Source organism: Mesocricetus auratus, unplaced genomic scaffold, assembly GCF_017639785.1.
Source record: "Mesocricetus auratus isolate SY011 unplaced genomic scaffold, BCM_Maur_2.0 Super-Scaffold_100008, whole genome shotgun sequence".
In the NCBI taxonomy this organism is placed as follows: domain Eukaryota; kingdom Metazoa; phylum Chordata; class Mammalia; order Rodentia; family Cricetidae; genus Mesocricetus; species Mesocricetus auratus.
In genome coordinates, this window is record NW_024429192.1 from 46,523,160 (window position 1) to 46,549,414 (window position 26,255).

At 38.0% G+C, this 26,255-nt stretch overlaps 1 protein-coding gene across 2 annotated transcripts in view; it reads left to right on the forward strand.

Moving 5' to 3' along the window:
- Positions 1 to 811: 811 nt before the first annotated feature.
- Positions 812 to 26,255, forward strand: part of LOC101830974 (OX-2 membrane glycoprotein-like) — a 38,343-nt gene continuing 12,899 nt past the window's right edge. The window contains exons 1-5 of one of the 2 annotated variants that reach the window (XM_040750764.1): positions 812 to 1,471; positions 15,229 to 15,567; positions 16,208 to 16,507; positions 22,695 to 22,806; positions 24,410 to 24,539. In XM_040750764.1, the coding sequence (XP_040606698.1) occupies positions 1,408 to 1,471; positions 15,229 to 15,567; positions 16,208 to 16,507; positions 22,695 to 22,806; positions 24,410 to 24,533 (939 nt within the window). In that variant the 5' untranslated portion in view covers positions 812 to 1,407 and the 3' untranslated portion in view covers positions 24,534 to 24,539. The remainder of the gene's footprint in view (positions 1,472 to 15,228; positions 15,568 to 16,207; positions 16,508 to 22,694; positions 22,807 to 24,409; positions 24,540 to 26,255) is intronic. The other variant, XR_005878914.1, reaches the window with a different exon arrangement.

Below are 26,255 nucleotides of genomic sequence, written 5' to 3' on the forward strand. Positions count from 1 at the left end.
AAAAGCCCGTTAATTGGGTAGTGCTCCTGGCCCTGGATGGTGCTGTGAGAGCTTTACTATAAAAAGTCTGCAGTCACACTGCCTAATTGAGTTGCCATTCCAACTGAGGTGAGATATTATCTCAATGTAGTGTCAATTTTCTCTTCCCTGATAGCTAAGGGTTTTTTTTTTCATAAGTTCACAGGTATTTTTTACTTCATCTTTGAAAGCATTTTATTTGTTCTTTTGAAGTTTAAACAACGTATTTTGATTTTGATCATATTTACCATATCCCTAACTCCTACCAGGTCCAGAGGCCCTATCCCTTATGTACTTTTTGTCTTCTATTTTTGTTGCTTCGGTTGTTTGCTTGATTTGCGGATTGGAAGATATGAGGAGAGTAGTATGAAACACATGTTTATGAAATGCAGCCTGACTGCTGATCCCAGTGCAGAGAACCCAAGGCCAATTGCAATCATCAGAGAAGGGCATCATCTCCTGGTCCAATCTCTGGGTTCTAGTTCCCCATCAATGCTTTATTGGGGGTGATAATATTTACTTCTGTTTAGATAAAATAGAAATAAAGGGAGGAGGGTGGGGACATGGGAAGGGAAAGGGCTTCCTCATTTTCGAGTCAAAACCCCACCCAAATCCTATGTGTAGGACTGTTGTAAAACCTATGAAGCATGACACACATTTGAGAAGATAGTACCCACACTTAGGTATATCTTATTTTCTGCTTATTTCCCATCTAATTATGAGGCATCATGCACTTAAATTAACAGCCTATCTGTCCATCAAGATAAGGATTCATTTCACTCCTGCCCCTCAGCTCCTCACTCCACCTAGGAACCCCAGAAAAGAACTCAAGGTTCTTCAATCACATGTGTTTTTGACCCCATCTACTTCTCTCTGTGTACTCTATGCTTTACTGTCACTTTAATAAATCTACCGTTTCCTTTTATAACAAATTACTGTTTTTCTATGTCTTGTTCAATTCTCTGCCCCAAGTAAAAGGAACCTGGGAATTGCACCACAGAAGAACCCCAGCATCTCCTCTAGTAACATAAATTCATGTAATATCTGGAGGATAGGATAGCCAGAAAATTGAAAAGTTTTGCAATGAAGTGTAATTTAACATAATTTTTGAATAAAATTATTTTCTGAGAATTTCAGACATGAAGACCATATCTCATAATTTTCTCTTTCCTTTCCTCACTCTAATCCCTTTTCTGCCCCACTTCCTCCATTCCTCACAAGTTTATTATACTTATAGCACCACCCACAGTGTCTCCTCTTCCCTTGATAGGTTAAAATAAACAACAGATAGGTCAAAGAATAACCCAGAGTGGATTCAGTGTCACTCAGGAGTTCTTCTGGGAAACAAGATATTATGACTGATTGTGAAGACTTTCATCATTAGATAAAATGGACTTTTCACTCCATTACATTCTCCATCTCTTTATGCTTCCTATCTGTGTACAAGAATCAGGTAAATCTATTCTTTGTTTTTACAGATATGTAACTAGAGCTCATTGACAACTAAATACTAGTTTATAGGACATTTACTTTTACCATAGGTATAGAGGATGTGTGACAGCTTTTGTGTTTTAATCATATACCTATATAATCACACAGCTAGCAAACCATTTAATGTGAGCATACTTGAAACAGTGACTATACAAAATTGGATAAGCATAAGAATAAAGGCAAGCACGCTGCTTCTGAGGTAGGTACAACATGCTCAATCTACACAGTTTTCTGTATGTCTGCTTTATGTAACTATAAAATTAGCAGACCAGCTAGATGCAAAGGATCTCATCACAACATCTGTTATTTCCTTTGAGTTACACCTGTATTCACAGTCAAACTGCATATGTGCCTTTTAGTGTTGAGATTGACTTGTTTTGAGGTCCTTCTTGATTATTAAGACTTTATTATGTGTGCAAGTCTATTCACAATTTGCTTCGTGGATTTGTCTGTCCTTACAAGCTAGTCTAACAAGAATTCAAAAAACATTGTGTTATTATTTTCTGCTAATTCTGTATGACTGAATTAACAGCATTTAACCCATCAGTTTTTCTCCAGGTTAAGGCAATAATCAGCGTTCCTTAGAATTTAGGTGAGAGGTCCAGAGAGCTTGCTCTGTGGATAAGAGTTAAAAGCACATCCTGCTCTGTAGGAAGCCCCAAATTTTGTTCCAAGTACCTACATCAGGAGGTGCACACACACTGGAAATCCAGCTCCAGGAGATCCACAGACCTCTACCATCCTCTGTGGGTATATGCACTCAAGAACACATACCCCATGCCACAAGTATAATGTAAAAACTAGAATAAATGCTTATAATAAAGAATTCAGATAACGAAATAAAAACCATGGTAAGCTCAAAAGAAAGGTTTGGTGATTAGGCTTCTGCTTAGCACGAGAGTGTCCTGGCACCAAGTAATAATGATAAATAAGTAAACAAAATGCACGATGAGGAAGACCTTTCATGAAATAGCTCTGACTATAAAGGAGAAGAGAACCTGGGAGCAAATTATGATGAGGGAGAAAATAGTACAAACACTGTTGTGGAATCAATGATGGACAGCTAGGTTGTTGTTTTTGTTGTGTGGCCAGCTTATGTTTTTATGTGTATTGTTCAAACCTTCCCTGAAGGCGAGGACCAAACTACCTGTGGAAACTTAAACGCTTGTGGTGACTTTTAATTGTCCAATGATCCCGTGTTCTCATTTTACTCAACACTGTGAGTCAGATAATGTTAAACCTATTTCTGAGATGAAAATGCTGAGGTTCGGGGAAGTAAAATATTGCTAGAAGACCATAGTCCTGCAAATCATCCCAGCTAATGCACGAACACAAAACTGACTGAGGAACACAGTGTTTCTCTAAACAATAAACTTGCCTCATGTGGTTAAGGCGTTCATGATGCTTTTGTACACTTTCGATTCACCACATTTATTTTGAAAACTATTTGATGCAAAGTTGCCTGTAATTTGATCATGAAGATGAAATGAGTGGAAAGCTTATGACAACATATGAGTAAGGCAGGTCAAGGTGTGTGGGTGAGCTTTTAACCTTTGTATTTAAATAAAGCAGATTCTGGGAGAAATGGATAATTTTGCACAGCAGTATGCAGACTCCTTTCCTTTAATTCTCTGTATCCTATCCCCTCACACTATGGGTTTATTTTATCTGTGTTGACTTTAAAATATGAATGTCCATTTAGCATCTATTATTTGTTTCTGGTTTCTTTAATTTATTGATAGATTTAATTACATTTTTAGAGGAAATATAGCTCATTAAATCTCTTTGTTTCATGATTTCCATGTGTGATACTAAAATTTATTTATATAACAGGTTCTTTTTCAATAAAATATTTTGTTAATTATTTGAGAATTTCATGCAATGTATTTTGATCATATCTACGCCCCCCCAGTCCTACTCCTCTCAGATCCATCCTTATGTCACCATGTCAAATTAATGTCCTTTAAAAAAATCTGAATCCAAATTCTGCCATTTTTACCCACGAATGTGGGTATATCCACTACAGTGTGTCATGAAATACATTCTTGATTTGCATTTGTGTTTTGATCATGACAAGTAATGATCCTATGAACACCTTTATTCATTTTTTTTTAGAAGAGGTGCATGGGCTTCTATTAGGTTTATATTGAGAGTGGACTTAATGCTTGTAGAGACTGTTTATGTTCAGTGATAAGAAAACCTCAAGGTTTTCCCTTAAGTACCGAACTGTTTGCCTTTCATTTTAGACATCTGGTGAATGTATTTCTTGATAACCAAGTTGAACACCATTAGTCAAACTATCCAGCCAGGTGTGGAATAATAATACTTTAGGATATATATATATATATGATTAATATTAATATAATAAAATTTGGTCATATATATGGTTTATCTTATGCTGGTTAATTCATAATTCTTAATTTTTACCCCTAGTAAGTATTTGTTAGGTAATATGTGCCAGAAATAATATTAGAAACTAGATATTCAATGTTGAAGAACATACTGTAGTTCACTGTCCCCCTCCTAATTCTGAGAATCCAATGCAGGGCTTGAATGTGTCGGGCAAGCATTCTGTCATTGGTTGTGTACATAGAATACCCAGCTATATTCCTTCTTATTGAGACACAGTCTCACTATGTATCATAGGCTGGTCTTGAAAGCATAATCCTCCTTCCTCAATCAGGAGTACGCTATTTTCTATTGTGCAGAAGAGGCAAATAAAATGGTAATCATAAGACAGAGAGACAGGTGCTATTTGAATACACCACTGTAATATGGAAATAAATATACATATTATCACTGGCTCTCATTTTCAGAGTCTTTACAGAGGACAAAGCACAGGATTATGAGACAGCTTTCCCAGGAGGAAACAGTTTTATAAGTCCCAATTTGATTGACTAATGAAAACAGAAACCTATTCATGTATATTAAAGAGATTTAAAACATTAGAGTTGTGTTTATTTAAAACATAATAATAAGAAACTGTGAAAAGAAACCCCAGAAATTGTATTAGTTATGTACATGTAAGCTGTGGCATAGTGAGTTTCTGGCCAAGAACAACCCATGGACAGCATTTTCTCTGGTTTCATGTTAGGAAGAACCCTCTTGGATAGGATGAGTTTATGGATATTATGAAATGAAAGAACTCCGGTTGATGGTTTAGAATCTGGGGTTGGGACCTCGGTCCTGGACATGTAAAAGAATACAATCAAGACAGACAGAAAAAGCAGCTTCTCATTCACTTTGGGGCAAATGTGAAGATGGTTTCAGAAATAGTGGTATATTGTTATATATATGTAAATTACTGTAATTAGCAGCATTATTGTTTCATATTTTTGTAGCTTGCTTGTGTTAGTTACTTTTCTCTAAAGGAACAGTACCTGTATGATGAATATGTATATTCCAATTTGTGGCTAGTTGAGATTCAAACCAACCATCACTCTCCTGTCTAGCTAGTAGCTATTCAGCTCTTTGTTAGACCAATCAAATGTTTTGTTGTAGACAGGCAAAGTAACATAGATTCACAGAGTAAAACAAATGCAACATAAGGAATACAGCAGTCTTTGCATCATTAAACAAATGTTCCACAGCATAAACTAATGTAACACATCTTCAACTCATATTCTACAATACAGCTTCAAACAACAGGGATCATGGAAGGGAATTATCTCCACATGTTAACAATGTAAATCCATTTTAGCAAATGGTCAAAGAAACTGTGAAAGGATTTAAAACTGGTAAACTAACAAAAAGTTTTAATGAAATGAAAGTTTTATGCATATGAAATAAAAGTGAATGAATATCTTATATTAGAGATAGAATTAGATTATTCAATGAAATAACCTCTGTATATTTACACTTATAGAAGGATTATTTATATTGACAGATATTCATTGTGTGTGTTTCATAAAGACAATTATCTTTTGAGTGAACCATGTAGTTTGACGATATTCACTTCCCATACCCTCTCCTTTCAGTCCGTTCCCCTATTCTTTTTGTCTTTTTACTATTATCCTTCCTTTCCACAAACTCCTGCTTTCGTGTCAAATATACATATAGTTTACTATCTATATAAAATCTAGAATCCACAGATGAGAGAAAACTTGATATTGGCTTATTTTTTCTTATATATTGATGGCCAGTTGCATCCACATTGTAGCAAAGCCATTCTTGCTTAATTATTTATCTGAATGTCTTTATGAAAGAATAAGACTTCATTTTACATATATTACACACTTTCCTCATCCATTCATCTGTCAATGGGTACCTACACTGATTCTATGGATTGGTTTTGCTAATGATGCTGTAATGAACAAGGACATACAAATACCTCTACCTTAGAATGCAATTACCTTAGAATCCTTTCTGTTGTAAGTTCCACTGTGGATGTGCTATTTTACACTCCATCAACAGTATGTAAGGATACCCTTTCCCTGCATAATTGCCAGCATTTGTTGTCATTCCAAATAAGTTGAGATGGAATATCAATATAGTTTTAAGTTTCACTTCCCTCATGGCTAAGGATGTTGAGCATTATTTTTCAAGTATTTATGGATATTTGTAATTCATCTTTTAAAACTTTTCATTAGTTATTTTGAAGTTTATACACCAAGTTTTGATTGTATTCACCACATCCCTTAACTCTTACCAGATCCTGCCCTCTTCCCTACTCATTATTTGTGCTCTGTTCTTGTTACCGCTTGTTTGGCTGATTTGAGGTCTGGAAATTTGGCTTGGTTTGGTTGTTTTATGTTTCATTGGTTGTCTGTTATTAATTATGGAGTAGTGTAGTGTGAATATGTATGTTTATGAAATGCAGGGTGACTGTTAATACTAGTACTCAGAATATAAGGCCAATTGAATCCTTTAGAAAATAGTATTATCTCCAGGTCTGACTTCTAGTTCCCTATCAATAGTCAACCTATGCGATCATATTTGTTTTGTTTAAATAAGATATAAATACAGGAAGAATGTGGGAACATGGGAAGTGAAAGGACTTCTTCATCCTGGAGTCTGATGGGAGAGTATCTCCTGCTCATATTAAAGAGTTACAGCACAATATACAACATATGATATGAAGGTTACTCCCCTAAAGAAATGATTCCTCTCATTGTTAGGTATGATAGCAATGAATAAGACTTAATACCCCAAAACATATGACTTTAAGTAGGGTCTCATGCTCCTTTTCTGGACAGATTCTGGGAATCTCAGACAAGACGAACTTTTAAAAATCATTCCTACCAGGATGTGTCTGAACACAGAGTCCCCACTGGAGGGGAGGTGATGGAGGTTGAGCAAACAGATAGGGAACTACTCTCTTAGATTGTCTCAACAGAAAGAAATTGCTCTCAGACTGTGGATCACACACACCCAACCATATGGACAATTATTTGTCTTCTCTATGGCTGCAGATGTTGTAGATCTTTCCTTTAATCTCTTAAATCTTTTACAAACAATATGAATTAATCTCCCTACCTTGCGGGAGTCAGTTATGTGTTCCCAGGTAACCACCTTCCTGCCTCTCTGGGTTCAATTATATGCTTCCCGGTAACCACCCCACACCGTCATTAATGCATATAAGTAACTCATAAAATACATAGCTTCAAAACCAAACCAAATCCTATATGTAGGACTATTGTAAAAACTATGCAGTGTGACATTCATTTGAGAAGAAAGTACTTACACTTAGGCATGTCTTACTTTCTGTACATTTTATGAAACTTATACCCATGCTCTGAGAAATATCTCTTCTTAACCCTCATGCATAAAATATTTATGAAAATGTCTTATATAAACTTTAATGGTTACTTTGAATTTGGTAGTAGATGGACACATATTTCCAAAGACTCTGGGGAAGCTGGTATGTAATTGTTTACATGGAATCAACCAACAAGTAACCCAGAGAGTGAATCATTTAATGTGAGCATGCCTGAAATGATGACTATACAAAATGGGAGAAAGGTAAGAATGAAGGCAAGGTTCACTGCTTCTGAGGTATACGCAACTTGCTCAAACTACATAGTTTCCTACATATTTGTCTTATGTAGCTATAAAGATAGCAGAACTAGCTAGTTGCAAAGGATCACCTCACAACATCTGTCTGTTTCTTTGAATAATGTCCTGTGTTCACAGTCTATAGCATACATCCATTTTATTGTTAAGATTTGCTTGTTGAGAGGCTCTTCTTGGTCATTAAGACTTTTTTATTATGTGGGCAAGCCTATATGTAATTTGCTTTATGGAGTTCTCTATCATTGCAAGCTAATCTAATATAAGAATTTAACAAATATCATCTTATTATTTTCTGCTCATCATTAGTTATTGAATTGCTAAAATTTATTCCATCAGTTTTCTTACATATATATTTTTATTTAAATTACAAACAATTTTATTTTACATATCAATCCTAGTTTCCTCTCCCTCTCATCCTCCCATACCCCCCAATGACCCCATCCCATCCCCCACCCACTCCTCAGGGAGTGTGAGACCTTCCATGAGGGATCATCAAAATCTGTCAAGTCATTTGGGGCAGGGCCTAGGCCCTCCCCTGTGTATCTAGGCTAAGAGAGTATCCCTCCATGGGAAATGGGCTCCTGGAAGTCTGTTCCTGAACTAGGAATACATCCTGGTTCCACTGCCAGAGGCCCCATAGACTGCCCAGTGCTCCTAGCTGACACCCATTTTCAGAGGGCCTGGTTTGGTCCTATGTTGGTTCCCCAGCTCTCAGACTGTGGTTCATGAGTTTCCACTTGCTCAGGTTAGGTGTTTCTATGGGTTTTCCCCAGCATGGTCTTGACCTCTTTGTTCATCACTCCTCCCTCTTTGCAACTGGATTCCAGGAGTTTAGCTTGTTTTACATGTCAATTACAGTTACTTCTGCTCCCCTCCTCCCCTGCCCCCCCACACCGACCCCTATCCTTTCCCCTTTCTGCTCCCCAGGGAAGGGGAGGCCTTCCATGGGGGATTTTCAAAGTCTGTAATATCATTTGGAGCAGGGCCTAGGCCCTGCCCGTGTCCTCTATGTGGAATGGATTCCTAAAGTCCATTCGTTTACTAGGGATAAATACTGATCCACTACCAGAGGACCCATAGATTACCCAGGCCTCCTAACTGACACCCACATTTAGGGGGTCTGGATCAGTCCTATGATGGTTTCCCAGTATCAGTCTGGGGTCCCTGAGCTCCCCCTTATTCAAGTCAGCTGTTTCTATGGGTTTCTCCAACCTGGTCTTGATCCCTTTGCTCATCAATCCTCCCTCTGAAGCTGGATTCCAGAAGTTCAACTCAGTGTTTAGCTGTGTCTGCTTCTGCTTCTGCTTCCATCAACTACTGGTTGAAGACTCTAGGATGGCATATAAGGTACTCATCAATCTCATTATCAGGAAAAGGCATTTAAGGTAGCTTCTCCACTATTGCTTAGGTTGTTAGTTGGGGTCATCCTTGTTGATCTCTGGACTTTTTCCTACTGCCAGATTTCTCTTTAAACCTATAATGGCTCCTTCTATTATGGTATCTCTTTTCTTGCTCTCCTCTATTCTTCCCCTGACTCAGTCTTCCTGCTCTCTCACGTCTTTCTTCCCCCCTCCTTTTCTCCCCTTCTCTTTCTCCTAACTCCCTCCCCCCATACTCCACATTATCCCAGGAGATCTTGCCCCCTTTCCCTTCTCTAGGGGACCATGATTGTCTCTCTTAGAGTCCTCCTTGTTTCCTAACTTCTCTGGCAGTAAGGATTGTAGGCTGAAAATCCTTTGCTGTATGTCTAAAATCCATATATGAGTAAGTGCATACCCTGCTTGTCTTTTTGTGACTGGGTTACCTCACTCAGGATGGTTTCTTCTAGTTCTATCCTTTTGTCTGCAAATTTCAAGATTCCACTGTTTTTTCTCATTGAGTAGTACTTCGTTGTATAAATGTACCACATTTTCTTTATTCATTCTTTAGTTGAGGGGTATCTAGGTTGCTTCCATGCTCTGGCTATTACAAATAATGCTGCTATGAACACAGTTGAACAGATGTCCTTGTCGTATGAATGTGCATCTTTTGGATATACACCTAAGAGTGGAATTGCTGGATCTTGTGGTAGACTGATTCCCATTTTCTATGAGGACCATTCTCATTCAAACCACCACATTTTGCTCTCTGGAACACATAGACTTGCATCCATATAATTATGCAAAAACTTATTCATTCTAATTTCAAAAGGTCCCATAATTCATAACAGTCTCAACCCTGTTTAAAACTTCAAAGACTCTTAAATGTATTCCCCTGTAAAGTCAAATTAAAAAACAGATAACATACTTCCTGTTACAGTTTTAAAATAGCAGGAAAGAAGTCATGTGGCAGATCTTACGTGGAGGGTTTTACTGGGGGGGGGCAATGGGAAGGGAGAGAGAGACCAGGCTCTGGAGACAGGAGCTATGGAAGAGAGAGACAGGAGGTGGGAAGGGCCTGCCTTTTATGAGGAAACCTAGCACATGTGTTGTAGGAATGAGCAATTTTCCAGGTCAAGGGACATGATAACATAATGTCTGAATGCTAACACTTCCAACATACAATGGCATAAGATATGCATTACCAATCCAAAAGGGAGGAAAGGGAGCATAGTGAAAAATAGTTGACCAAAACAAAGACAAAATCCTGCAGGGAAATTCCAATTACTGAAACTTCATGTCTCAGCTCAAAGAGCTCTTCAGATATACCACGTATTTAGCTTTGTTGACTGAAGCACTCCTCTCTCTTGAGCTGGTTCCACACATGCTCTGCAAACAGATTTCCTTGGCAGGTATCCTATGGCTCTTTGATCTCCAGCATCTTGAGTTCTTCAACAAAATCCAAGCTTCACCATCATAGATTCATTCAGTGGTCTCTCTGAGCCTCCATAAAGGGACACTGCTGACATATGTCTGGCTTCAGCATCTTTACTTAACTGCAGAGGGAGACTCCACAGGCCCTTTCTTGTATTCTTAACTCTAAAGCCAAACCCATGTGGCCAAAGCTGCCAAGTTCCATTGCTTGCTGGGACTGGAACTTGAGTCACTTCTTCAAATGTATTTCCACCAGCCTTTTATTGTCAATATTCATCACTGCTTAAACTTTACTTTAATTCCTTACCACAGTTGGGAAGCTTAGCTGTATGGGGTCTTGCCAACTGGTCTTTGTTCCCTTTAATCCATTTAGCATCAGGTTTGCTTTTAAAAAAATTTATCTTAATTACCAACGAAAACTTCCTTACAATTCATGCTGCTCCTTTTCTCCTCAAACTGTACATTTTGTATTTTTCCTTGCTCAGCCTTATCCTTTTCATTATATATCTGCATAGGTGTGATTACTAAGAACCATATAATAGAGTCAACATTAGTCTCTCTCTTGAAATCTCCTCTGCCAATGCCATTATTCCTAAACTCTTCAATTTAGTGTAGGACAATTTTTTAGGACAAGGGCAAAAAGTAGCCACACTCTTTGCCAGAATGTCACAAGAACAACCATTATATCACTTCCTAATACTATTCTACTCTAAAACATTTCAGCTAGATCATCATAATCTACATTGCTCTAAGTACTACAGCATTGCTACTACTATGACCCATTAAGCCATGCTTAAAGCATTCAGCTGTTTTTCTAGTACAAAGTTCCAAAGTCTACATTATGCCTACAGAAGAATGGTCAGTTCTGTCACAGCAATATCCTGGTCTCCAGTCCCTGCTTCTGTCTTAGCCACTGTTTTATCACTATGAAGAGACACTATGACCAAGGCAATACTTATAAAAGGAAGCATTTAATTTGGTCTTGTTTACAGTTTCAGAGGTTTAGTAAATTATCCTCATAGCAGGGAGAAAGGCAGCATGCAAACAGACATGGTAGGTGAGACTTGTATGTCCAGATCCACAGGCAGCAAGAAGAGACAGACACTGGACCTGGCTTGCACTTTTATAGTTCAAAGAGTGCTTTCAGTGACATACTTCCTGAAATAAAGCCACACCTACTCCTGCAAGGCCACACCTGCTAATTCCCCTCAAGTAATCTGACTCTCTGAGTACCAAACATTCAAATATATCAGCCTATGGAGACCATTCTTATTTAATGTAAGATAATGGTCTCCTTATCTTAGCCACTTACAATGTGGGTTTATTTTATCAGTTGATAACTTTAAAATAATACATGGCCACTTAGCATCTATTTATTTGTTTCTGGTTCTTTAATATACTGGTAGAATTTATCCATGATTTTAGAGGAAATATAGTTTATTAAATCTCATTTTGGAGTGAGTTTCTTTGTGTAGTATTATAATTTTATGCAACCTATTCTTTTTTAACATATTTTATTAATTATCTGAGGATTTTATATAATGTACTTTGAACATATTTTGCCTCCACTCCTTAAACTCCTCTCAGATCCACCTTTACTTCCTCAGTCCAACTTCATATCCCTTAAAAAATAACCCCCTGGCCCGGTGGGAGCCAAGCACCACTCCATCCAAACACAAAAAGATATATGTAGATTGCTCTTGGCAGGATTGCCATTTTTACTACATTGATCCTACCTATCCAAGAGCATGGGAGATCTTTCCATTTCCTGGTGTCTTCTTTAATTTCTTTCTTTAAAGACTCAAAGTTCTTGCGATATAGGTCTTTCACTTGTTTGGTTAGTGCTACCCCAAGGTATTTTATGTTGTTTGTGTCAATTGTAAAGGGTGATGATTCTCTGATTTCTTTCTCAGCCCTTTTATCATCTGTATATAGTAGGGCTATTGATTTTCTTGAGTTGATCTTGTATCCTGCCATGTTGGTGAAGGTTTTAATCAGCTGTAGGAGTTCCCTGGTAGAGTTTTTTGGGTCACTTATGTAAACTATCATGTCATCTGCAAATAGTGAAAGTTTGACCTCTTTCTTTCCAAATTTTATCCCCTTGATCTCATTTTGTTGTCTTATTGCTCTAACTAGAACTTCCAGTACAATATTGAAGAGATATGGGAAGAGGAGACAGCCTTGACTTGTTCCTGATCTTAGAGGAATTGTCTTGAGTTTCTCTCCATTCAGTTTCATGTTGGCTGTTGGTTTGCTGTATATAGCTTTTATTATGTTTAGGTATGTATCTGTTATTCCAGATCTCTCCAAGACCTTTATCATGAAGGGTTGTTGGATTTTGTCAAAGGTTTTTTCTGCATCTAGTGAGATGATGATGTGCTTTTTGTTTCTCCGTTTGTTTATATGGTAGATCACATTGATGGATTTTCGTATGTTGAACCATCCCTGCATCCTTGGAATGAAGCCTACTTGATCATGGTGGATGAGGTTTCTGATGTATTCTTGGATCCAATTTGCCATTTTTTTGTTAAGTATTTTTTGCATCAATGTTCATGAGGGATATTGGTCTGAAGTTCTCTTTCTTAGTTGTGTCTTTGTGTTCAACATCCTTAGAAAACTGGGAAATGTAAATCAAAACAATTCTGAGATACCATCTTACTCCTGTCAGAATGGCTAAAATTAAAAACACTAATGACAATTTATGCTAGAGAAGTTGTGGTGAAAGGGGGAACACTCCTCCACTGCTGGTGGAGTGCCAACTCGTACGGCCACTTTGGAAACCAATATGTAGATTCCTTAGAAAAATGGGAATATGCCTACCACAAGACCCAGCAACTCCACTCTTAGGCATATAACCTAGAGATTCAGATTCATACAACAAGGACATCTGTTCCACTATGTTCATAGCAGCATTACTTGTAACCTTGATGCCCCTTAACCAAAGAGTGGATAGAGAAAATGTGATACATTTACACTATTCAGCAGAAAAAAAACCAATGTATGGCACTAGAAGAAATAATTCTGAGTGAGGAAACCCAGTTACAAAAAGAGAAACATGGCATGTACTCTCTCATATATAGATTTTAGACATAGATCTGGGGAGTGTCAGCCTACAATCCCAAGCTAGAGAGTCTGAAAGACAGAACTTTCATTCAGTGGCTGATGGAAGCAGAGGCAGACTCCCACAGCTAAACACTGAGCTGAACTCAAGGAATCCAGTGACAGAGAGGGACGACTGATGAGCAAAGGGATTAAGACTGGGCTGGTTTAACCTCAAGAAACAGCAAACCTGACAAGGGTTAGCTCTTGAATCCCAGATTGATGGTTGGGAATCCAGCATGGGACTGTTCAAGACCCCTTGAATGTGAGTGTCAGTGAGGAGGCCTAGGTAATCTATTGGGCCTTGGGTAGTAGATCAGTATTCATCCCAGGCACAGAAATGGACTTTGCGTGCCCATCCAACAATGAGAGATGCACTCTAACCCTGGACTCTTGGGGGAGGGTCTAGGCCCTGCCCTGGATGAAATGACAGACTATGGACACCCCCATGGAGGGCCTCACCCTCCCTGGGGAAATGGGGGGGGTATTGGAGTGGTTGGTGGGAGGAGGGGAGGGAAAGGGAGAGGGACCTGGAATTGACATGTGAAGCAACCTAGTTTCTAATTTAAATTTAAAAATTAAAATAAAAAAACTAATTGACTGAGTCTAATGTGTCCTGCCCTTACGCCCATAAGTGTGGGCCCATCCAATGCAATGTGCTACAAAATAAATTCTTATTTTGCAATTTGGTTTTACGATGACAAATAACCGGGTGGTAGTGACACACACCATTAATCCCAGCACTTGGGAGGCAGATCTCTGTGAGTTCAAGGCCAGTTTGGTCTACAGTGTGATTTCCAGGATAGCTAGGGCTGTTACATAGAGAAGCCCTGTCTCAACAGAAAAAGCAGAAGAGGAGGAGATGAAGGAGGAGGAGGAGGAGGAGGAGGAAGAGGAGTAGGAATAGAACATGACATTATGTTCATATGAATATCTTTATCCATGTTTTTAGAGAACACATGCATGCACTTATGTGAGATTAATGGTATGAGTAGACTTACTTCTTATAGGGAATGTTTATGTTCAAAGGATTTTCACTAAGCAACCAATAGAATTTCCACTTTCTTCAGCTGTGTATGTGACATGTATTGTTTCTGCACATTCCCCAGCTTGACATTAGTTGCCTTTTATTGTAGACATGCATGTATCCCTCAGTTTAACCTTTATTTTCTTGATAAACAAGTTGATCACCTTAAGTAAGCATATGAGTAATCCAGTCAGGGTGTAATAATATATACTTTATGTTATATGTGTACATATATAGTTTAGTAATGATATGGGCTTGGTCATATATATATATGTCTGTTAAGTATATATGCATACATATTATCTTATATATAAATTTATACTTCTTAATTTTTAACATTAATATGTATTTATTAGATAGTATGCTTCAGAAACCATTTTAGAAAATAGATATTCAATGTTGAAGAACATACTATAGTTCTCCCTCTTCTCTTTGGCGCTGTCTCTGTGTCTGTCTGTCTGTCTGTCTGTCTGTCTATCTCTCTCATACTTCTGATCCAATTCAGGGCCTTGAATGTGATAGGCAAGCATTCTATCACATATAATGTACATAGAATCTCCAGAATTTTTCATTTTTACTGAGATATAGTATTACCTATGCATCATAGTTTGGTCTTGAATGCACAATGTTCCTTTTTCCATCTGAAATGTGTCATCACACATGCCTCATTTTTTACTGAGTAGAAGAGGCAATGAAAACGGTGATCACAAAGCCGGGAGACAAGAACTGTTTGAATACTCTGCAGAAGTATGGAAGTATATATCCCTTAACAATGAACCTCATTTTCAGAGTTTTCACAGAAGATAAAGCATAGCAATTATGAGACCGCTCTCCTAGGAAGAAATGTGACCATCTTCTGCAACTTGACAAGTCTGGCAAATGTTGAACAAGTCACCTGGCAGAAAATCCAAGGCTCTTTGCATGAAAATATTGGCACTTACAGTCATAAATATGGAGAAAATATTCTCCCACCGTATGTAAACAGGATGCACTGCAATATCCTGGAACCCAACGCCTCCTTCATAACTATCCAAGAAGTGACATTTGAAGATGAAGCCTGCTACAAGTGTCTGTTTAACACTTTTCCTCATGGCAGCCATGGAGAGCAAACCTGTCTTAACATTCTAAGTATATAACCCTTTCTCTGTGTTCTGTAATGGGGTAGGCATACTGCAGTTACAGTGTTTAAGGACATTGTCCAGAGAATTACATGAAGGAAAACTGTTGATGAGTCCAGGTTACTTGGAGAGGGGAAAATAATGGCAGCTGATGCAGTTATGCACTGAGACAGGACCTTCTCCAACCCCACATCACTTCTTTACATTACACTACGCTGGTTTCTGTTAAGTGGAGAAAACACAGGAAGAGCATCAGAATTTTGCTACCAAGGCAAGGAGAAGATATGAGAAAAGAAAGAGATATCAGAGAAGAACAAGTAAAGGTGAAGACTAAGGGAATTAGCGCTCCCCAGTCTTTAAATAATTAATATGTCCCAGTACTAGTGAGGACACCAGAGTTCCTTGTACTGCTGTAAGCATGGGTGTTGGGGTGTATGTAATATAATTTATAGTTGCATAGAACTTGAGACAGTAGTCAGTGAACAGAGAAAATGGTATTGGAAGTTTTATGACATGTAAGGGGAGTTATACAAGACGGATATGTTTCAGCATGTATGTGTCACATGAAAATTAGAAAAAACACTATATCCTTTAATAGCAGAAAATTTGGTATGGCATACCTTTAATTTGTCTCCTTCTTTTTGCCTCAGCTGTATCTGAATTAATAACTGAACTCCATCCTGTTCCTGGCTCTGAAGATCTCCTTAACCTTCACTGTTCAGCTGTGGGAAAGCCTGCTCCTAGAATCTCCATTTACCCTTCACAAGACCTAGTGCACTCACAAAAGGAGTTCTTTACTGAGAACCCAAATAACACAGTGACCATCACTAAAATATACAACATCTCTTTGAAAACTGTAAGTTCATTGGGTCTCCAGGTCCTGGTTGTGTCCATGACTCATCCCCTAACATATAAAGAGAAGATAGTTCCTCTGCCAAAAAATCAAGAAGGTAAGTAGAAGTGACAGCAAAATTATAGGGGACAGTTGGAGTTGGGAAAATAGCTTAGTATGTAAAATGCTTGCCATTAGCATGGAAACCCAAGTTTGAACCCCAGCACCCACATAAAAAGCCAGGCATGGGTATAAGTGCTTGTGATCACAGTGCTGGGGAGGCAAGGAAAAGCGCATTCCTGGGGCTCACTAGCCAGTCAGCCTAGAGTAACCATGGACATAAGTTGGACAGTGCTTCTTGTTGATCTCTGAGTCCCATAGCACATAGATACACACACACATACAAGCTCACACAGGCAACAATCCATATATGAAGCATAACATGTGGGTTTTGTCATTTGAGTTTTGTTTCACCTTGTTTAATGTTAATGCTTTCCAGACCCATCCACTTTTCTTTTTTACAAATTTCATGATTTTTTTACTTACAACTGATTAATATTAAATTGTATGTGTATGATACATTTTTATTAGTCATTTGTCTGTTGATGGACATCTAGGCTATGAATGTAGTAGCAATATGCATAGATGTTCAGGTGTTTCTGTGTTAGGTAGAATCTTGTGTCCTTTGGTATATGCCCAGAAGTATGTAGATAAGTCATTTTGTAATTCTCTTTTTAAAATTTTGTGGTACCTCCAAAACAATGTCCATAGTATCCATATTAATTTGCATCCCACTAGTGGCGCGTAAGCATTCCTCTTTTCCCACATCCTCTTGAACATCTCTTGTCCTTTTTCTTCTTGATAAATAGTTCTCTGACTGGGGTGAAGTAATATCTCAAAGTAGTTTTAATTTGCATTTTCTTGATAAATGACATTGAGTGTTTTTTTTTTATTCTTACTGAAGGCCTATTAAGGTGACTCAAAAGCTAAAACCATTGGCTGCTCTTCCAGAGGATGGGACTGGCAACTAAAAACTCTCTGAAATTCCAGTTCTAGCAGATCTGATGTCATCTTTTAGGCTCTGTGGGCAGCACACACTTACATTATACAAAGAAATATTCAGGCAAAATACTAGCACATATACAATAACCATGAATCTTGTTCTAGGTCCTAAGGTTTGTAAATGGGAGATACTTACTAGTTTTCTCCTCTGACAGCATGCAGAGTATCTTCAGCACTATTAACAATGTAATAGCAAGTGAATCTTAAACTCAAATTATAATTGCTGTGAGAATACATCGTGCTTTGCAATATTAAAAAATGATCATGAATACAATCTCAAGAAAACTAATATATATGTGTCTTAGTTTGGGTTTCTATTGCTGTGAAGAGACACCATTACCACAGCAACTTTTACAAAGGAAAACATTTAACTGTGGTTGGTTTAAAGTTTCAGAGGTTTAGTCTGTTATCCTCATGATGGGAGGCCTGGAAGAATTCAGGCAGACATAGTGCTGGAGAGGTAGCTGAGAATTCTACATCTTCTTCTGCAGGCAGCAGGAGACTGTGTCACACTAGGTGTATTGAGCATATGAGACTGCATAACCTGCCCCTACAGTGACACATTTCCTCCAACAAGGCCACACCCTCTAATAGTGCCACTCCCTATGGGTTAAGCATTCAAAACAAATGAGTCTATGGAGTCCATTTCTATTCAAACTACTATTTAATTCTACTTCCTGGACCTTATAGGCTTGTAGCCATAATATAATGAAGAAATACATTTAGTCCAACTTTAAATTCCCCATAGTCTATAACAGTCTCAAACCTGTTTAAAAGTTCAAATTTCAAAGTCTCTTCTTACACTCAAGCAATCTTTTAATTATATTCCCCTTTACAATAAAAATAAAAAAGGAGATCACATACTTCCAACATATAATGGCATGGGATATACTTTACCATTCCAAAATGAAGGAAAGGGAGCATAGTAAGAGCCAAACTAAGAACAAAAACCAGCTGAGCAAACTCTAAGCTCTGCACCTCCATGTTTGGTATCAAAATGTCCTTCAGAGCTCCAACTTCTTTCAGCTACGTTGACTTCGAGTGTAGACACACTACTTTCTCTTGGGCTGGTTCTACTCCCTGTTAACAGCTCTCTGACTCTGGTATGTCTAACATCTTGGGGTCTCCAAGGCAATCCAATCTTTACCTTCACAGCTTCATACAATGACTTCCTAGACCTCTATTCAGAGACACCCCTGACACATACCTGGTCTCAGTCGCTCTTCTTAGTCCAGGGTAGAGATTCTAAAACCCTTTTCTTCTATCCTTGAGTCTAAAGCCAGAAATATATGACTGAAGCTGTCATGTTCTTCTTCTTGCTCAATTACATTTTCTTTAGCTTTTTGTTTTCAGTGGTTTCCTTTACTGCCTAAACTTGGCTATCCTGGAACTTGCTATGTATATCAGGGTGTCCTTGAATTTAGAAATCCACTAGCCTCTGCCTCCTGGATGCTGGGATTAAAGGCATGTACCACCACAACTGGCTTTAAGCTTTTCTTTAATTCCTTTTCACAGGTTGGAAGCTTAGCTGGGAGGGGTCTTGCCCTGAGGTCACCACTCTTTTTATTACATTTAACAGCTCTTTGTAAATAGAGTCCTTAATTTGTCTGAGTCAGAAGGAAATGCTGAGAGAGCAGAAAGAAGGAGCAAGCCACAGCATACCTCACCTCCAAAGCATCTCCACAGAGAAGAGAGCAATTTCCTCTTTGTCCTTGCTTGTATACTGTTACTACTAAGTTATGTCACTTCCTGACTCTCTGTACAGACGTCCAGACCTCTATGGTTAGCTAGTGGCAAGCTCCATTCTCTGACCCCCAGACAGGCTTCATTTGTGCAAGAAAGATAACACCATAGCTCTTTAATCTGTTTATTTCCTTGAACATGCAATTTAGTTCTATTCCACTTCCTGGTGCCCTTTCCCCTTAAAAACTGTACATTTTGTATTTTTACTTGGCCAATTTGCTTCTTTTCATTATAAATCTATACAAGAGTAAATACTAGTAACTGCATGACAGGGTCTGTGTTTTGAGATTTCCTTTCCCAATGTAAATCATCCCAAACTCTTTACTTTAATCTAAGGCAGACTTTATGGAAAAGGCAAAAGGCAGCCACATTTTAGCCAAAATATGACAAGAACAGTCTCTAAGTCACATACTAAATTTCTTCTCCTCTGAAACCTCTTGAACCAGGCTCCAACAGTTCAAACCACCTTCAGTACCACTGTCTTCCATGCTCCTACTAGTATGGGTCATTAAGCCCCACTAAAGCAAATCATTTCTTTCCTAATCCAAAGTCCCCAAAGCCACATTTCTACAAATAAAGTCATGGTCAGGCCTACCACTGCATTACCTCAGTCCTGGCACCAGCTTCTGTATTAGGATTTCTATTGCTGTAATGAGACACCATGGCCGTGACAACTCTTCTAAAGAAAAGCATTTAATTGGGACTGGTGTACAGTTTCAGGGGTTGAGTTCTTTCTGGTCATGGTGGGACATGGTGGCATGCAGGCAGGCATGATACTGAAGAAGATGAGAGTTCCACATCTTGATTTAGAGGCAGCAGGAAGAGACTGCCACACTAGCTTGAACATGAGATTTCAAAGATCACCAGTAACACACTTTCTCCAAACATATTACACCTCCTAATAGTGCCTCTCCCTTTGGCCCAGTCAGGAGTCTATGGGAGCCATTGCTATCAAACCATCACAGATAAATGCAGAGGTTTGTTACCAGAGCCTAAAAGGTATTCAAACTATTCTCCAAGGGAGAACAAAGCTTAGAAAATTAAATAGACCACCCAACTTATATAAATTATACTGTAAGTGTTAAAGATAAGTATTATAATACTCCAAGAATTTTAAAATAAAATCAAGCAATATAATCTTTCTTCAAATTATACATTGACAGGGCAAGCAGTTTGTTGCAAATCAAGAGAAGAATAAGGAAGGTTTGTGTATTGTTTTCTTTCCCTGTTGTGCCTAAATACAAGCTGGTGAGTTTTCCATGCCCTCACTTGATGACATAGTGTACAGTAAGCCTTTAGCTTTAAATCTTGTTCCTGTTTCTATATATTGACAACTTGCATAGAATTCCTGCAATGAGAATGAAATGAGAACCTATAAAGATATAATTTAGTAAGGAGACCTGGTCTACTTTGTTCTAATATTAGGATATAATGTTGACATTTGGTTGTTATAACAGAGGACTAGTGAGAAAGATGCAATTCTCCATAATTTGGTCACATTAACCCAGAAACCAAAGAGAACCACTAATCATTAGTATTTCAAATGTTTTCTTATTCCATGGGGGGAATTTCCCCCTTTTAATTCAACTGATTTGTTTTAGAAACTTCTCGTCAAAATTACATTAAAACATCTGGGTGGCTTCTACTTCATTTTAATTCCTTGACTTTTTCTTTTCCTTATATTATCCGAGAGATCGTGCACATATTTTCTTCAAGTTCTCTCATAGAATTTTTCCTTCTTTTGAGAAGCATATTTTTAATTTAATCTTTCAACTTAAAATGAAAATCATTCATTTTGTTAATTAAGTTATATTTTTGGCAATTGAACACACACATATAATGCATTTTGATTCTTTTCTGTCTCTTCCTCTTTCTTTTTTTTATTTTTCAGTTTAAATTTAGATAAGAAACAAGGTTGCTTCACAAGTCAGTTCCAGGTCCCTCTCCCTTTCCCTCCCCTCCTCCCGTGCCCTCCCCCCAGCCCACTCCCATTATCCCCTCATTTCCCCAGGGAGGGTGAGGCCCTCCATGGGGGTGTCCTTAGTCTGTCATTTCATATAGGGCAGGGCCTAGACCCTTCCCCAAGAGTTCAGGGTGAGAGTGCACCTCACATTGTTGGATGGGAGTCCAAAGTCCGTGTGTATACTCGGGATGGGTACTGATCTGCTGCCCAAGGCTCAATAGATTACCTAGGCCTCCTCACTGACACCCACATTCAGGGGGTCTTGATCAGTCCCATGCTGGATTCCCAGGCTGATGCCTGGGATTCAAGAGTTAACCTTTGACAGGTCAGGGTCTCTTCCTCTTTCTTATCTCCCTTCCATTCCAATCATCTCACCTCCACATTTCTTCTCCCCACTACTCACTCTCCTAGGCTCATGACTTTTGATCTTATCTTGCGACACTCTTAGTTGAACTAGAGCCACCAGTGGCACCATCCACTGATGACTGTGGTGTAACCAGAGGATGGATACACAACTGAAGACAAGGATTTTCCAGTTTCCCTGAATATATCAGTAAGAAATACTTAAGTATTTCACAGTGTGGAATACTGAGTCCCTTCTGCACCCTTGCATGGCCACTCATTCTTTCAAAAACTTTTCCTCAATATTTATGTTCATGGAGTCATATCTTTTTAAGTATATTTGGAAATAATAACTTGAAAGTCTTCTGTCATCTTCTGTTTCACTATTTGTTTTCTTCCTTCACCTTCAGAGCTCACATTACATGTTTTCTAAGTCTCTTTCCTCACAAGTTTTTGTCATTGAAGGCTATGTCAATATTCTTGATCTTTTTCATTTAACAGTTTATATTTTAATGCTGTTTTTAAGGAGTCTCAAAAGTATTAAAGATAAACATTTTTGTTATGTTTGTTTTTTGAAACTGAAGTTGGCCAACTTCTTTTCCTGGACAATTTTTCCAATTCTAACCATTTGGTTATAGGAATTAAATATTATAAGTATCATTTGTTAATCTGTTGGCTGTGTTATTATTGTTAGTTTTTATTATTTATTAAAATTCAGGTGTTCATAAGATGGTTCATAATTGCTTAGTTCTATAATACATATTAGGGTTGTGAATTCCTGATTCTGCTAAAATCCTTGTGAAGCTATTTTGCTTTGTTGGAATTGCCTTCAGAAAGGAGTTCATATGTCAGGGTCAAATTCTTCACATTCAATCTCTTCCACGCAGGTAAAATGGTTATGTTGTATCTCAGTGAAATATAATAGTACAAAATAGATAAAATCACATCTGTACAGTCAAAGGCAAAGCCATAGTGCCTTGCTTAAAGGTATGGAGATTACTAATTATATTCAGGAAAAGAAGAAACTACTATCTAGCATTTTCCTTTTCTTTCCAGTGGTATTGAGAAGGCATCTTATATAACAAGTTGAAATGTCAGTCATCTGTAGCCAATCAAAAACATTATAAATTAAGGACCCCAAGAAAGAAGTATAATGCAACCAGAGAAAGAATATGTTCTGGCTTATGTTTTTCAGGTACAATGAATCATTCTTCAGAGTGGAAGAAAACTGCAATTGTATTCATTATTCTGTTTATTTTATGTATCATCTATGGGACTGTTCTCTATATTAATTTCAAAAAGAAAAGGTAAGCTATGTGATAACTTGATGTGACAGAGAAACTAGCTAGTATTACTATTTTTAAAATATTCCAATTAGGACTGGGAAAGTTCATCATGAAGAGAATATTGAAGAAAAATCTTATTTCCATAGGCTCAGCAGATTCTGACATCAAATAGTCATAAAAGTAGACTGTTGGCAAGTATTTCTTTTTATGGGGAACTGAGTATAAGTTTTTCAAAGAAAACATTTGCTTATTATTATGCTATATTTACAAGTGTTTCGCCTGTGTACATCTGTTGTCTATGGAAGCCAGAAGAGGGTGTCAAAACTCAAGTTATAAGCAATTATGAAACCTCCATATGGGTACGGGGAACTGAAACAGGGTCCTCTGAACAAGTAACAAATGCCCTGAACTACTGAGCCATCACTCCAGCCTAGTTTTAAAATTCTTTATTCTCTGGGGACAGTGGTGGTCCATGCCTTTAATCCCCTCATTGGGGAGGCATCTGAATCTCTGAGGTCCAGGCCAGCCTGGTCTACTAAGTGAGTTCCAGGACAGCCAGGGCTATGCAGAGAAAACCTGTCTTGAAAACTGAAGGGAAAAGATTCTTTATTGAGAACAAAGTTTTATGGACAGCTTAAGGCCTAGAACGGTAGGTGTCGAAGGAGAAATGTAGACTGGAAGCTTGAGATAGGTCCAACTGAGACATAAGGTGAAACTGAGATCTTACTTTATAGGATTAATATAGTAAAACACCCACCCATTTGTCCAGCTCTCCTGGTGGACAGCAATACATGATGGAAAGATATATAGAAATAAGATACTAAGCCATGACAGTAGAAACCATAAACATAATTGGGAGCATGTGATTTATTTTGCTGTCATTGTGTGTTCTTTAAATTTAAATAATCTGTGGGGTTTTGTTCTACACCATCTCAATCCAAGAAGATGTATAAACCAAAGAAACATGTACATCTGATCTATAATCTAGAAGGCTCTCAGTGGGAGCTGGAAGAGAAGTCTCAGAAGACAATAATGAAGGAACATTGTGAAGAGACTGTAGTCAAATGATACAGAAGACAGATGGTAACTGTCTAGACTGAAGAGGTAGAAAAGAGGAGGAGGGGTTAAGGTCATATTCAGGATGGAAAGGTTTCCTCAGTGACAGGTGTGGAGAAAGAGTGAGAAGAAAGAATTATCTTACTTAAGGTAAGTGTTTTAACATTAAAGACAACTTTATCAATCTGTACAGGAATAGAGAGAGCAAGCAAACTTGGGAGGGAGGATTAAGAATTCTGCTTTGAATGTTGTCATTTTTAAATCCTATTTTATACTTGAGGGAATATGTTAATTATCTACATGTATGAATCCGAGATTTGTGGAACAGATGATAAGTTTTGGAATATAGAGACTATGGTCTCCATGGAAACAGATTACGAACTATTGCTCTCAGTACTTTAAAGTACAAACAATAATCAAGTTGTAGTAACTTGCTCAAACTCAAGAAAATTTGTGTATGAATCTCTCAAACTCTACTTGATACTCTTTTCTTACAATGTGCTACCATGAAGGGGAGTGTTATGTCAGTACTCAGTTTATTTCTGTAACAGTGTATTGGTATCTCTAGGTCAGAGAACACACCCGAACCATCATCAACACAGATGCTTAACCCTTTATCAACACTGGGGCCCACACCATCGTCAACAGTGACTGAGAACTTAATGAGTCAACATCATCAGACAAAGACATAATTTGTAGTATGTGATTTCTTTTTGTCACTATATTCTTTAAATTTAGGAAGAAACCTTACAAATTTGATCATGTGTTGGCTCCCAGCAATTATCATTTTAGAAATAAGTGAAGAAAAATGTTTGTTTCAGTGTGTAATTCCATTCTGGAAGGAGTAATTCAAGTGAGATTTTGTTTTTGTAATGTTTTTATGTTTTGATGTTAAAATTATATTTAACTGATACATAATAGTTAAAGATATTTATGGAGTACCTTGTTTATTTTGATCATGTTGTACTTGTCTTTCTGTTCCTGGATATTTTTTCTTTTACTTAATGTGGATAAACCCCAAGTTCCATTCATGTTGTTGCAAATGTGTGTATCACATTTTCTCACTCTGTTCTTTAATTCCACAGAGGCAATTACTTCATTTTTTATCTGTTGTAAACAGTGATAGAGAGAACATGGAAGACCAGACATCTCCTCAGCATTTTCAACATAATAATTTCTTTTCTCTTAAGATGTATATCCTGTAGATCAGATAGTAGCTTTGTTTTCAACTTTTTGAGAAGCCTTTGTACTGTTTTCCAAAATAGCCATACTAATTTACTTTTCTTCTTCAGTATGCAAGGGTTCCATTCTCCATATGCATGCATAACTGTTCTTTGGTAGTTTTTATTTAAAAATTTAATTTTCATTTTACATACCAGCCTCAGTTCCCCCTCCCTCCCCTCCTCCCACTACCCACCTCCTACATTACTCACCCTCCATACAGTCCTCAGAGGGGATAAGGCCTTCCTTGGGAAGTCAACAAAATTTGCCATACCAAGTTGAGGCAGGACCAAAACCATTCCATCTATATCAAGGTTGAGAAAGGTATCCCACCACAGTGAGTGGGCACCAAAAAAGCCAGTTCATGCCCCTGAGATAGGTCCTGGTGCCATTGCCAGGGCCCCTGCCCCCCAAAAGATCAAGTCACATAACTGTCACCCACATTTAGTGGGTTTAACTTGATCCCATGCAGGTTCTCCAGCTGTCAGTCCACAGTCTATGAGCTTCCACTAGCTTGTGTCAGATGTCTCTGTGTTTTTTCCCATCATGTTCTTGACCCCTTTGTTCATTTGTTCCTTCCCCTCTTCAATCAAACTCCAGGAGCTCAGCCCAGTGATTGGCTGTGGGTAACTGCACTTGCTTCCATCAGTTAATCGAAATAAGTTTTATGATGTTAATTGGGGTAATCACTAATCCAATAAAAAGGGAAGGTCCATTCTGATAGCCTCTCCACTAGTATTAGGAGTCTTAGCAGGAGTAATCCTTATGGATATCTGAGAATTTCTCTAGCACCAAATTTCTCCCTAACTACATAAGGGCTCCCGCTCAGTCCCTCCCCCAGCTCTGTCTTCTTGATCTCTCATGTTCCCATCCCTCATCTTCTCCCTTCTCACCCCTCCCAGTTTACTCAGGAGTTGTTAAATATTTTCCCTTCCTGGGGGCTTCCATGTGTGTCCCTCTTATGGTTGCCCCTTTTACCTAGCTTCTCTGAGGCTGTGGATTGTAGCCTGGTTATCCTTTGCTTTGCATCTAATATCCACTTATGAATGAATACATACCATGATTGTATTTCTGAATCTGGGTTACCCCACTGAGGATGCTTTTTTTCTAGTTCCATCAATTTGCCTGCAAATTTCAAGATGTTATTGTTTTTTACCTGTGCATTGTGTAAATGTAAAAGATATTTTCTTTTG